This window comes from Palaemon carinicauda, chromosome 1, assembly GCF_036898095.1.
Source record: "Palaemon carinicauda isolate YSFRI2023 chromosome 1, ASM3689809v2, whole genome shotgun sequence".
Lineage (NCBI taxonomy): Eukaryota > Metazoa > Arthropoda > Malacostraca > Decapoda > Palaemonidae > Palaemon > Palaemon carinicauda.
Window position 1 is genome coordinate 163,897,820 of NC_090725.1, and position 13,052 is coordinate 163,910,871.

Genomic DNA, 13,052 nt, shown 5'->3' on the forward strand with positions numbered 1-13,052 from the left:
GAAGCAGGAGAGGAGGAAGCAGAAGAGGAGAAGGAAGAAGAGGAGATGGAGTAGAAGGAGGAGAAGAGGATTGGGAGGAAGAGGAGAGAAAATAGGAGAAGGAGGAAAAGGAGGAAGCAGAAGAGGGGTGGGAAGAAGAGGAGAGGTAGTAGGAGAAGGAGGGAAATGAAGAGTAGGAAGCAGGAGAGGAAGAAAAAGAGGAGGATGAAGAAGAGGAGGCAGAGTAGCATGAAGAGGAAGGAGAGGAGTGGTGCTAGGTGGAGAGGTAGGAGGATGAGGAGGTAAGTGAGGAGGCGGAACAGAAGGAAGAAGAGGCGGTGGAAGAAGAGGCTGAAGACTATTGAGGAGGAGGAAGAGGAGTGCGAAGAGGCGGAGAGGTAAAAGGAGGAGGAGGAAAATAAGGAGAATGAATCAAAAGAGGAGGAAAAAGAGGAGCAGGGGAGGAGGAAGAGAAATAGGGTGAGGAGGAGAGTTAGGAGGAGGACAAAGATGATGAGGAGGAGTAATCAGAAGAGGAGGAGAAAGAGGAGGAAGAGGAGATGTAGGTGTAGGAGGATGAAAATTAGGAAAAAGATGAGGAAAATGAGTAGGAGGAAGCTGAAGAGGAGGAAGAAGAGAAGGAGGAAGAAGAAGAGGAGGAAGAGGAGTGGGAAGAGGAGGAGAGTTAGGAGGAGGAGGAGGAGGAAAATGAGGAGGAAGAAGCAGAAAAAGAGGAACAATAGGAGGAGGAAGAAGAAGAGCTGGAGGAGCAGCAGGAGGCAGAAAAGGAGTTGGAGTAGGAGGAGATGCAGGAGGAGGAGGAGGAGGGAAATGAGGAAGAGGAAGCAGAAAAGAAGGAAGAAGAGATGTGGGAAGAAGAAGAGGAGCAGGGGGAAGAAGAGGAGCAGGGGGAGGGGAAGAGGAGTGGGAGGAAGAAGAGAGGGAGGAGGACGCTTTAGAAATGAGGAGAAGGAAGCAGAAAAGGAGGAAGCAGAAGAGGAGAAATAATAAGAGGTGGAAGAAAGGAGGCGCAGGAGCAGGAGGAGGAGGAAGAGGAGTGGGATGAGGAGGAGATGTAGGAAAATTAGGAGGATATTGAGGAGGAGCAAGCGGTGGAGAAGAGATAAGAAGGGGAGGGAGAAGAGTGGGGGAGGCTGAAAAGGAGGACGAGGAGTGGGAAGAGGAGGAGAGGTAGGTGGTGAAGGAGGAAAATGAGGAAGGGGAAGGAGAAAAGTAGGAAGAAGAGGAGGTGGAGGATCAGGAGGAAGAGGAAAAGGAGTGGGAGGAGAAGGAGAGGCGGGAGGAGGAGGAGGAAAGTGAGTTGAGGATGAAGAAGATGAGGCGGAGGAGCAGGAAGAGGAGGAAGAGGGGTAGGAGGATGAGGAGGAGAATGAGGGGGAGGATGAAGAGGAAGCGGAAAAAGAGGAGGAGGAAGATAAAGAGCAGGAGGAGCAGGAAGAGGAGGAAGAGGAGTAGGAGGAAGAGCAGAGGTAAGAAGAATTGGAAGAAAATTAGGAGGAGGAAGAAGGGCAGGAAGATGATAAGGAAGAAGAAGAGGAGGAAGAAGAAGAAGAGCATGAGGAGCAGTGGGAAGAGTGGGATGAGGAGGAGAGGTAGGATAAGGAGGAGGAAGATGAGGAGGACGAAGCAGAAGAGGAGTAATAAGAGGAGGATGAAGAAGAAGAGGCGGAGGAGCAGGAAGAGGAAGAAGAGACGTGGGAAGAGGAGAAGAGGTAGGAAGATAAAGAGGAATATGAGAAGGAGGAAGCAGAAGAGGAGGAAGAAGATGAGGAGGAAGAAGAGGAGGCGGAGGAGCTGGAAGAGGAGGAAGAGGAGTGGAAGGAAGAGGAAAATGAGGAGGATGAAGCAGAAAAGGAAGATGAAGAGAATGAAGAAGAAGAGGAGGTGGAGGAAAAGTAGGAGGAGGAAGAGGAGTGGGAGGAGGAGGAGAGGTAGGAGGATGAGGAGAAAAGTCAGGTGGCCAAAACAGAAGAGGAGGAAGAAAAGGAGAAGGAAGAAGAGGAGGCAGAGGAGTGGGAAGAGGAGGAACGTTCGGAGGAGTAGGAAAAAATGAGGAGGAGGAAGCAAATGAAAAAAAAGAGGAGGAGGAAGAAGATGAGCAGGAGGAGAAGGAGGAGGAGGAAGAAGATGAGCAGGAGGAGAAGGAGGAGGAGGAAGAAGATGAGCAGGAGGAGAAGGAGGAGGAGGAAGAAGATGAGCAGGAGGAGAAGGAGGAGGAGGAAGAAGATGAGCAGGAGGAGGAGGAGGAAGTCGAGTTGGAGGAGGAGGAGAGGTAGGAAGATGAGGAGGAGGATGCAGAAAAGGACGTATAAGTGGAGGGGAAAGATGAGGAGATGGTGGTGCAGAAGGAGGAGGAAGAAAAATAGGAGGGGAGGAGTGGTAGGAGGGTGAGGATATAAGTGAGTAGGAAGAAGAGGAGGAAGAAGAGGAGCAAAAAGAGCAGAAAGAGCAGGAAGAATTGGGAGGAGGAAGAAGGAGAGTGGGAGGAGTAAGAGGAGGAGGAATAGGAATGGTAGGAAGAGGAGAGGTAGGAGGAAAAGGAGAAATAATAAGTAGGAGGAATCAGAAAAAGAGAAAGAAGAAGAGGAGAAACGAGATGAGCAAAATGAGCAGTGGGAGAAGGAAAAGTAGAGGGATGAGGAGGAGAGGTAGGAGGAGGAAGAGGATGATTAGTAGGAGGAATCAGAAAAGGACGATTAAGAGGAGGAAGGAGAGGTAGGAGAATGAAGAAGAAATTAAGGAGGAGGACACAGAAAAGGAGGAAGAAGAAGATAAGGTAGAAGAGATGGGGGAAGAATGGGTGGAGGAAGGAAGAGGAAAGGTAGGAGGAGGAGGAGGAGGAGGAAAATGAGACTGAGGAAGCAGAAGAGGAAGAAGGAGAGGAGGAGGAAGTAGAAGACCAGATGGAGCAAAGAAAGGAGGAAAATGAGTATGATGACGAGAGGCAGGAGGAAGAGGAGGAAGATGGGGAGGAGAAAGCAGAAGAGGAGGAAGAAGTGGAGGATAAATAAGATGAAATGGAGGAGCAAGAGGAGGAGCAAGAGGAGTGGAAGGAGAAGGAAGAGGAGTGGGAGGAGGAGGAGAGATAGGAGGATGAAGAGGAAAGTGACGATGAGGAAGCAGAAGAGAAGGAAGAAGTGGACGAGGAAGAAGAGAAGGAAGAGGAGAGGGAGGAGGAGGAAGAGGAGTGGAAGGAGGAGGAGAGGTTGGAGGAAGAGGAGGAAAATGAAGAGGAGGAAGCAAGAGGGGAGGAAAAAGAGGATGAGAAAGAAGATGATCAGAAGGTGCAGGAGGATTAGGAAGAGGAGTGCAATGAGGAGGAGAGGTAAGAAGGGGAGGAGAAGATGAGGAGGAAGAAGCAGAAGAGGAGGAAGAGAAGGAGGAGGAAGAAGTGTAGGTAGAGGTGAAGGAGGAGGAGGAAGAGGATTGGGAGGAGGAAGAGAGGTAAGAGGATGAGGAGGAAACTGAGGAGAGGAAATAGAAGAGGAGGAAGAAGAGGAGGAAGAAGAGGAAGAAAAATAAGAGGAGGCGGATGAGCATAAGAAGGAGGAAGAGGAGTGGGAGGAGGAGGCGGAGAGTTATGAGGAGGAGTAAAATGAGGAAGAGGAAGCAGAAGGAAGAGGAGTGGGAGGAGGAGGAGAGATAGGAGGATGAAGAGGAAAGTGACGATGAGGAAGCAGAAGAGAAGGAAGAAGTGGACGAGGAAGAAGAGAAGGAAGAGGAGAGGGAGGAGGAGGAAGAGGAGTGGAAGGAGGAGGAGAGGTTGGAGGAAGAGGAGGAAAATGAAGAGGAGGAAGCAAGAGGGGAGGAAAAAGAGGATGAGAAAGAAGATGATCAGAAGGTGCAGGAGGATTAGGAAGAGGAGTGCAATGAGGAGGAGAGGTAAGAAGGGGAGGAGAAGATGAGGAGGAAGAAGCAGAAGAGGAGGAAGAGAAGGAGGAGGAAGAAGTGTAGGTAGAGGTGAAGGAGGAGGAGGAAGAGGATTGGGAGGAGGAAGAGAGGTAAGAGGATGAGGAGGAAACTGAGGAGAGGAAGTAGAAGAGGAGGAAGAAGAGGAGGAAGAAGAGGAAGAAAAATAAGAGGAGGCGGATGAGCATAAGAAGGAGGAAGAGGAGTGGGAGGAGGAGGCGGAGAGTTATGAGGAGGAGGAAAATGAGGAAGAGGAAGCAGAAGAGGAGTGAGAAGAGGAAGAGGAAGAAGAGAAGGAGGAAGAAGAGTTCCAGGAGGAGCAGGGGAGTAAGAGAATTGGGATGAGGAGGACAGGCAAGACGAAGAGGAGGAAGATGAGGAGGAGAAAACAGAGGAGAAGGAAGGAGAGGGGGAGGAAAAAGAAGCGTGGAAGAGCAAGAAGAGGAGAAAGAGGAATGGGAAGAGGAGGAAAATGAGGAGGAGGAAGTAGATAAGGAGTTAGAAGAGGAGAAGGAAGGAGAGAAGGGCGAGGAACAAGAAGAAGAGGAAGAGGAGTGAAAGGAGGAGGAGGAAAATGAGGAGGAATCAGAAGATAAGAAAGAAGTAAACAAGGAAGAAGAGGAGACATAGAAGAAGGAGGAGGAGGAAAAGGAGTTGGAGGATGAGGAGAGGTCGGAGGAGGAGTAGGAAAATGAGGAGGAGGAATCAGAAGATGAAGAAGAAGAGTAGAAAGAAGAAGAGTATGCGGAGGTGAAGTAGGAGTAAGAAGATGAGTGGGAGGAGGAAGAGAGGTAGAAGGATGAGGAGGAAAGTGAGGAGAAGAAGCGGAAGAGGAGGAAGAAGAGGTGGAAGAAGAAGAGGTGGCAAATGAGCATAAGGAGGAAAAAGAGGAGTGGGAGGAGGAGGAGGAGAGTTATGAGGAGGTGGAAAATGAAGAGGAGGAAGCAGATAAGCATAAGGAGGAAAAAGAGGAGTGGGAGGAGGAGGAGAAGAGTTATGAGGAGGAGGAAAATGAAGAGGAGGAAGCAGAAGAGAAGTAGGAAGAAGAGAAGGAGGAAGAAAAGGAGCTGGAGGAGCAGGTTAGGTAGAGGTGTGGGATGACGAGGATCGGTAGGAGGAAAAGGAGGAAGATGAGGATGAGGAACCAGAGGAGGAGGAAGAAGAGGATAAGGAAAAAGAGGAGGTGGAGGAGCAGGAGGAAGAAGAAGAAGAATAGGAAGAGGAGGAGAGGTAGGAGGAGGAAGAGGAAAGTGTGGAAGAAGAGGAGGATGAGGAGCAGGACGGGAAGGAAGAAGAGGAGGATGATGAGCAGGTAGAGGAGGAATATGAGTAGGAGTAGGAGGAGGAAAAGGCGAATGAGGAGGAAGCAGAAAAGGAGGAGGAAGAGGAAGAAGAAGAAGAAGAGCAGTAGGAGTAGAAGGAAGAGGAAGAGGAGTGGGATGAGGATGAGAGGTATGTGTAGGAAGAAGAAAATTATGTGGGGGAAGCAGGAAAGCAGGAAAAAGTGGCAGTGGAAGAAGAGGAGACGGAGGAGCAGGGGGAAGAAAAAGAGGAGTTGGATGAGGAGGAGAGGTAGGAGGAGGAGGAGTAGGAAGACGAAGAGGAGGAAGCAGAAGAGGAGGAAGAAGAGGAGAAAGAGGAGGAGATGGAGGAGGAGTAGGAGGAGGAAGAGGAGTTGTAGGAGGAGGAGAGGTAAAAGAATGAGGAGGAAAGTGAAAAAGAGGAATCAGAAGAGAAGGAAGAAGAGGAAATAGAAGAGGAGGCAGAGGAGTAGGAAGATTATCAAGAAAAGTAGAAGGAGGAGGAGAGGTACGACGAGGAGGAAGTAAATGAGGAGTAAGCAGGAGGAAGAGAAAGAAGAGTAAGGGGAGGAGGAAAAGGAATGGAATGAGGAGGAGAGGAAAAAGGAGGAGGACGAAGATGAGGAGTAGGAAGCAGAAAAGGAGGAAGAAGAAGAGGAGGAAGTAGAGGATGCAAAGTAGGAGGAGAAGGACTGGAAGGAGGAGGAGAGGTAGGAAGAGGAGGAGGGAAATAAGGAGGAGGAGGCAGAAGAAAAGGAAGATGAGAAGTAAGAAGATGATGAGGAAGAAGAAGAGGATTCTCTTATTCTCTTATTCTACGTTTGGGTTCCCCCAGGTCCCTCAGTGTGAGGCACCTTGTATATCCACCAGAGAGTTGCTAATGCATCTTCCGGTGTATTTTGTATCTTCCAGTCTTGGATGGTCTGGGATGCATCTTAGGTATTTATCGAGCTTATTCTTAAACACATCTACGCTCACTCCTGATATGTTTCTTAGATGAGCTGGCAGCGCATTAAATAGTCGCTGCATTATCGATGCTGGTGCGTAGTGGATTAATGTCCTGTGCGCCTTCCTTAGTTTTCCTGGCATATTTTTTGGCACTATTAATCTACCTTGGCTTGCTCTATCTAATATTTTTAGCTCCATGATGTTTTCAGTAATTCCTTCTATTTGCTTCCATGCTTGTATCATCATGTAACGTTCTCTTCTCCTTTCTAGACTGTATAGTTTTAGAAATTGCAGTCTTTCCCAGTAGTCAAGGTCCTTAACTTCTATTCTAGCAGTATAGGACCTTTGTACACTCTCTATTTGTGCAATATCCTTTTGGTAGTGTGGGTACCATATCACATTGCAGTACCCGAGTGTACTACGTACATAAGTTTTATAAAGCATAATCATGTGTTCAGCTTTTCTTGTTTTAAAGTGTCTGAATAACATTCCCATTTTTGCTTTACATTTAGCCAACAGTGTTGCTATTTGGTCGTTGCATAACATATTCCTATTTAATATTACACCAAGGTCTTTAATTGCTTCCTTGTTTGTGATTGTCTCGTTATTAGGTCCCTTGTATGCATATACCATTCCTTCTCTGTTTCCATAATTTATTGATTCAAATTTATCGGAGTTAAATACCATCCTATTTATCGCCGCCCATTCATATATTTTGTTTAGATCTATAGTGAGTTCCTATCTTCATCACAAGTATTTCTCTACTTATTCTTGTGTCATCTGCGAAACTTCTCACTACAGAGTTTTAACATCACAGTCTATGTCTGAGATCATAATAACAAACAGCAGTGCAGCTAATACCGTACCTTGTGGCACGCCAGATATTACCTGAGCTTCATCTGATTTCTCGTCATTAGCAACCACTATCTGTTTTCTGTTTTGCAGGAATTCTTTTACCCATTTTCCTATCTTTCCCACAATATTGTGCTTTCTCATTTTTTTCTCTAATATATTATGGTCTACCTTGTCAAAGGCTTTTGCAAAATCTAGATATATCACATCTGTGTCTTCTTTATTTATCGTATTTTTGTATATGGTTTCATAGTGTGCTATCAGTTGGGTTTGTGTACTTTTTCCGGGCACAAAACCGTTTTGACCTATATTAAACAAATTATTTTAAACCAAATGATTCATTATTTTCTTTTTTATTACCCTCTCATACACTTTCATAATATGTGATGTTAGGCTAACAGGTCTATAATTGCTTGCCTCTAGTCTTGATCGACTTTTGAAAATAGGGGTTATATAAGCTAATTTATGTTTAACATATATCTCGCTCATATCTACACACTTCTTAGCAGTATCACAAGCGGCTTCGCGATAGTGTGTGCAGTTTTTTTTTTTTTAACAATATCGCTGGGACTCCATCTTGTCCGGCTGCCGATCCATTTTTAATTTCGCTTATAGCCTTGACAATATCTGCTTCATTAAAATCTATATCCGTTAGATATTCAACATTTTCTTCTCCTACTTCTGAGAGAGAAGAGGGAGGGGTAAAATGGGGAAGAGGACGAAGATGAGGAAAGTTAGGAGGAGGAAGTAGAAGAGGAGGAAGAAGAGGAGGAAAAAGTAGAGGAGGCAGAGGAGAAAGGGGGAGGATGAAGAGGAGTAGTAATGAGAGGAGAGATAGGAGGAGGATGAGGAAATGAGGAGGAGGATGCAGAAGAGGAGGAAACACAAGCAGGGGTATAAGAGGAGAATGAAGATTAGGAGGCCGAGAAGCAGGAGGAGCCGGAAGAGGAGTGGAAGGAGGAGGAGAGGAAAGTGAAAGTGAGGAGGAGCAAGCCGTAGAAGAGGGAGAAGAGGAAGAGGAAGAAGAAGGGGGGGTGGGGTGAAGCATGAGGAGGAGGAAGATGATTGGGAAGAGGAGGAGAGGTAGGAGGAGGAGGAGGAGGAAAATGAGGCGGAGGAAGAAGATATGGCGGGAGAAGAGGAGGTGGAGCAGCATACGGAGGAGGAGAGATGAGAAAGTAGAAGAGAAGGAAGAAGAGTAGGAGGAAGAAGAGGAAGCGTAGGAGCAAAATCAGGAGGAAGACGATTGGGAGGAAGAGAAGAGATAGGAGGTGGAGGAAAATGTAGTGGACCAAGAAGAAAAGGAGGAAGAAGAGGAGGAGGAATAAGAAGAGCTGGAGAAGCAAGAGGAGGAGAGAGAGAGCAGAAGAGCAGGAAGAAGAGGAGGAGGAAGAAGAGGCGGAGGAAGAAGAGTAGCAGGAGGAGAAGGGGGAGAAGGAAGAGGAGTGGAATGAGAAGGAGAGGAAAAAGAAGGAGGAAAAAGATGAGGAGGAGGAAGCAGAAAAGGAGGAAGAAGAGGAGGAAGAAGAGGAGGAGGAATAAGAAGAGCTGGAGAAGCAGGAGGAGGAGAGAGCAGAAGAGCAGGAAGAAAAGGAGGAAGAAGAAGAGGAGGAGGAAGAATAGTAGCAGGAGGAGAAGGGGAGGAGGAAGAGGAATGGAATGAGGAGGAGAGGAAAAAGGAGGAGGAAGAAGATGAGGAGGAAGAAGATGTGGAGGAGAAAGCAGAAAAGGAGGAAGAAGAGGAGGAGGAAGAAGAGGAGACGGAGGAGAAGGAGGAGGAGGAAGAGGAGTGGAAAGAGGAGAAGAGGTAGGAGGATGAGAAAACTGAGGTGGAGGAGGCAGAAGAGGAGGAAGAAAAAGATTGGGAAGAGGAGGAGAGTTAGGAGAAGGAGGAGGGAAATGAGGAGGAGGAAGAAAAAGAGAAGGAAGAAGAGGAGGAGGAAGAAGAAGAACGTAGGAGCAAAAGGATCAGGTAGACGATAGGAAGAAGAGGAGAGATAAGAGGAGGAGGATAATGAGGAGGACTAAGAAGAAGAGGAGGAAGAGGAGGAGGAGGAGAAAAAGGAATAAGAAGAGCTGGAGAAGCAGAAGAAAGAGGAAAGAGAAGATCAGGAAGAAGAGGAGGAGGAAGAAGAGGAGGATGAAGAAGAGGAAGAAGAGTGTTTGGAGGAGGAGGAGGGAAATGGGGAGGAGGAAGCAGAAAGAAAAGGAAGAAGAAGAGTAGGAAGAAGATGAGGAGGGAGAAGAGGAGCAGAGGGAGAAGAGGGAGGGGGAAGAGGAGTGGGATGAGGAAAAGAGGAAGGAGGAGGAGGAGAAAGATGGGGAAGAGGATGAAGAAAAGGAGTAAGTAGAGGAGACGGAGAAGTAGGAGGAGGAGGATCAGAAGGGGGAAGGGGAGGAGAGGTAAGGGGATGAGTAGGAAAGTTAGGATGAGGAAGCAGAAGAGTAGGAAGAAGAAAAGGAGGAAGAATAAGAGTGGGAAGAGGAGAAGAGTTATGAGGAGGAGGAGGGAAATGAGGAGGAGGAAACAGAAGAAAAGGAAGAAGAGGAGTAGGAAGAATATGAGGAGGAAGAAGAGGAGCAGAGGGAGCAGAGGGAAGGGGAAGAAGAGTGCGAGATGGAGGAGAAAGAGGAGGAGTAGGAAGATGGGGAAGAGGATGAAGAATAAAAGGAAGTAGAGGAGACGGAGAAGCAGGAGGAGGAAAATGAATGGGAAGAGTAAAAGAGGTAGTAAGATGTGGGGGAAAGTTAGGAGGAGGAAGAAGAGGAATAATAATAATAATAATAATAATAATAATAATAATAATAATATTAATGATAGTATCCTTTATTTCCAATGTTACATTGGGTACTCATTACATGTAGCTTTATACTACATAATGAAAATATTAAAGTTAATTTTACACAAATCGTCAGACTAAAATGCTAGTAATACTTTAACAATATGGAGGAAAGATAAAACATTCAGAAAACTCTTGTGACGGGCCGAGAGAGGAGTTGTGAACTCAAAGGCAGGATGCAATCAACTGAGTTTTATTAAGGAACACTCTTCTTTATATACAAAACCTCAAGGCAACAGGACATGACCTGTTCGAGAGACAGACAATGTTACAGAGGAAAACAGAGACATGATCATTCAGGTTCTTTTTAATGCGAGGGAAGAGCGCAGATACAAGCATAATATATACTAAATAATTATGTACAATTGTGTGCCACATGGTTGGTACATGGCTCCCCCCCTAAAAATGACATACTGTACATGTTAAATAGGGCACCCTGATCTAGAGAGGCGAACTGTAGGCGGGTCATCTGGCAGAAGATAAGCAGGTTTTAGACGATCAATGGAGACCCAGTCTTCTTTGCCCCGAATGTTTAGTAGGAATGCTTTCGTACTGCGTCGGATCACAAGGAAAGGGCCCGTGTAAGGGGGCGTTAGTGGTGGCTTGCTAGTGTCGTTGCGCAGGAAGACATGCGTTGCAGAGTGCAAGTCTGTTGGTATGTGATGCTTCGCTGGGGGCTTGTAAGTCTGGCGGCACGGAGTAAATTTTCCCACGACGTGACGTATGCGCTGGAGATCGTCGGAGGAGGTTGTAGAAGGAAAAAATTCGGCAGGGACGACCAACGGGTCGCCATACACCATTTCAGCTTCCGAGACGTCGAGGGCGTCTTTAAGAGTGGTCCTTAGTCCCAGGAGGACCCAGGGAAGTTGAGTAAACCAGTTGCAATCCTTGCAGCGGGACATCAAAGCTGCTTTGAGGGTGCGATGAAAACGTTCAACCATTCCATTGGCAGCGGGGTTGTAGGCCGTTGTCTGATGTAGGGTGATGCCCAGGAGATTCACTAATGACGTCCACAATTGAGAGGTGAAAGTGGTTCCCCTGTCAGAAGTAATATGCTCAGGGATACCGAATCTTGAAATCCATCCAGAGAGTAAGGCAGATGTACATGAGGCGGACGTTGCAGTTTCCATGGGAATGGCTTCAGGCCAACGAGTGGAGCGGTCGATGACGGTAAACAGGTAACGATGTCCTTGTGATGTGGGTAGGGGGCCTACAACGTCGACGTGAATGTGTGCGAAACGACGCTGAGGTTGAGGAAAGGTGCCCACTCCTGAATCCGTGTGTCGATGTACTTTGGAAGTTTGGCAAGAAGTACCGGTGCGGACCCAATCCTTAGCATCCTTAGAAATGCCGTGCCAAATGAACTTTGCCTTCAGCAGCTGTGCAGTAGAACGGCAAGAGGGATGTGAAAGGCCGTGAATGAAATCAAACACCTGTCGGCGCATGGGAGCAGGAATCCAAGGTCGCGGTCTACCAGTACTGACGTCACAAAGGAGGGTGGTGTTGGAGTCTTCGAGGGGAAAATCTTCCCAACGGAGGGACGTGCAGGATGTCCTACAAGCTTGATACTCTGGATCCTGTTGTTGGGCTTCAGCCAGGGCGTTGTAATCCAATCCCAGTTGAACAGCAGCCAACGTGTTTCTTGACAGGGCATTGGCAACGGGATTCATTTTCCCAGGGACGTATTGGAGGGTGCAATTGTATTCAGCCACGGCGGAGAGATGTCGGCGTTGACGGGCGGACCAGGCGTCAGACTGTCGAGTGAAGGCGTGCACCAGAGGCATGTGGTCTGTGCGAATGACGAAGGGCGTACCTTCTAAGAAATGGCGAAAGTGACGGACAGCCAAGTGCACCGCCAGCAATTCTCGATCGAAGGTAGAATAACCTGATTCTGCCTTGGACAGTTTTCTGCTGAAGAAGGCCAATGGGCGGGGCGAGCCTTTGACCACCTGCTCGAGTACTGCACCAATAGCGACGTCGCTGGCATCGGTGGAGAGAAGGAGAGGGGCGTGTGGGATAGGAAAAGTGAGAGCCGCAGCAGTTGATAGGGCCTTCTTTGCATTGCAGAAGGCTGCTCCTTGAAGGGGACCCCACTTCAGGTCCTTTGGCTTGCCCTTGAGGGAGGCGTAGAGGGGAGCAAGAGTGGCGGCAATGGCTGGCAGAAAACGGTGATAATAGTTGATCATGCCCAAGAATTCCTGCAGAGCATTGACGGTCGAGGGCGCGGGGAAGTTCTGAACGGCTGCTACATTCTCAGGGAGGGGATGGACTCCTTCAGGAGTGATACGGTGCCCTAAGAACGACACTTCGTTGGCGCCAAAGGTACACTTGTCGTACCGGACTACAAGGCCATTTTGTGGCAGGCGGTCGAGCACGATGCGCAGGTGACGGAGGTGTTCCTCTTTTGAGGAGGAGAACACAAGTATGTCGTCCACATAACATACACAGAAAGGGAGGTACCCTAAGATGCCATCCATGAGACGTTGAAACGTTGCCCCAGCATTACGAAGGCCAAAACAGGAGTAATTGAAGGTGTATGTACCAAACGGAGTGGTGATGGCGGTCTTGGGAATGTCTTCTGGGTTCATAGGTACCTGATAATACCCCTTCAGGAGGTCGAGCGTAGAGAAAACCTTCGCTTTGTGCAGGTAGGAGGTCACATCGGCAATGTTTGGGAGGGGGTAGTGATCCGGTTCTGTTTGCATGTTCAGGCGCCTGTAATCCCCGCACGGACGGAGGGAGCCGTTTTTCTTCAGAACGATGTGTAAGGGTGACGACCATGGGCTGGAGGCCTTTTGGCAAAGGCCCATTTTCTCCATTTCGGCGAACGTCTGTTTGGCGGCTGCCAATCGTTCCGGTGCCAGACGTCTGAATTTTGCGAAGACTGGGCGTCCCGTCGTCTTGATATGGTGATAAATACCGTGCTTGGCAGGAACCGTGGGCGTTTGGCGAAGTTCTGGACGGAAAACTTCCGGGTACGACGTGAGGAGGTGGGCGTAGGCATCCGTGGGTGCGCTGATGTGGATAGCGAGGTTAGAGGGGGCGGGTTGAAGAGGTGTCGACAAGTACGAGTCTGCGTTGACCAATCGTCGGTGGGCGACATCGACCAGAAGGTGTAAATGAGAGAGGAAATCCGCACCGAGGATTGGCATTGTGACGTCAGCAACGAGAAACTTCCAATTGAATTTACCGTTTCCGAACG

The 13,052-nt window shown here is 48.1% G+C and overlaps 1 protein-coding gene across 1 annotated transcript; it reads left to right on the forward strand.

Moving 5' to 3' along the window:
* Positions 1 to 2,903: 2,903 nt before the first annotated feature.
* Positions 2,904 to 8,552, forward strand: LOC137645832 (cilia- and flagella-associated protein 251-like). Its single transcript, XM_068378811.1, has 5 exons — positions 2,904 to 2,996; positions 3,090 to 3,284; positions 3,647 to 3,841; positions 5,024 to 5,092; positions 8,484 to 8,552. Exons 1-5 carry the CDS (start codon positions 2,904 to 2,906, stop codon positions 8,550 to 8,552), a joined length of 621 nt encoding a protein of 206 aa, XP_068234912.1.
* Positions 8,553 to 13,052: the final 4,500 nt, after the last annotated feature.

Bases quoted from the DNA above. Each gene is read 5' to 3' on its own strand.
- LOC137645832 (XM_068378811.1), top strand. From the start codon at position 2,904: ATGGAGCAAAGAAAGGAGGAAAATGAGTATGATGACGAGAGGCAGGAG. The intron at 3,842-5,023 runs GTGCAGGAGGAT...GAGGATCGGTAG, and splicing joins AGAAAGAAGATGATCAGAAG to GAGGAAAAGGAGGAAGATGA. The intron at 5,093-8,483 runs GTGGAGGAGCAG...AGGAAAAAGAAG, and splicing joins AGGATAAGGAAAAAGAGGAG to GAGGAAAAAGATGAGGAGGA.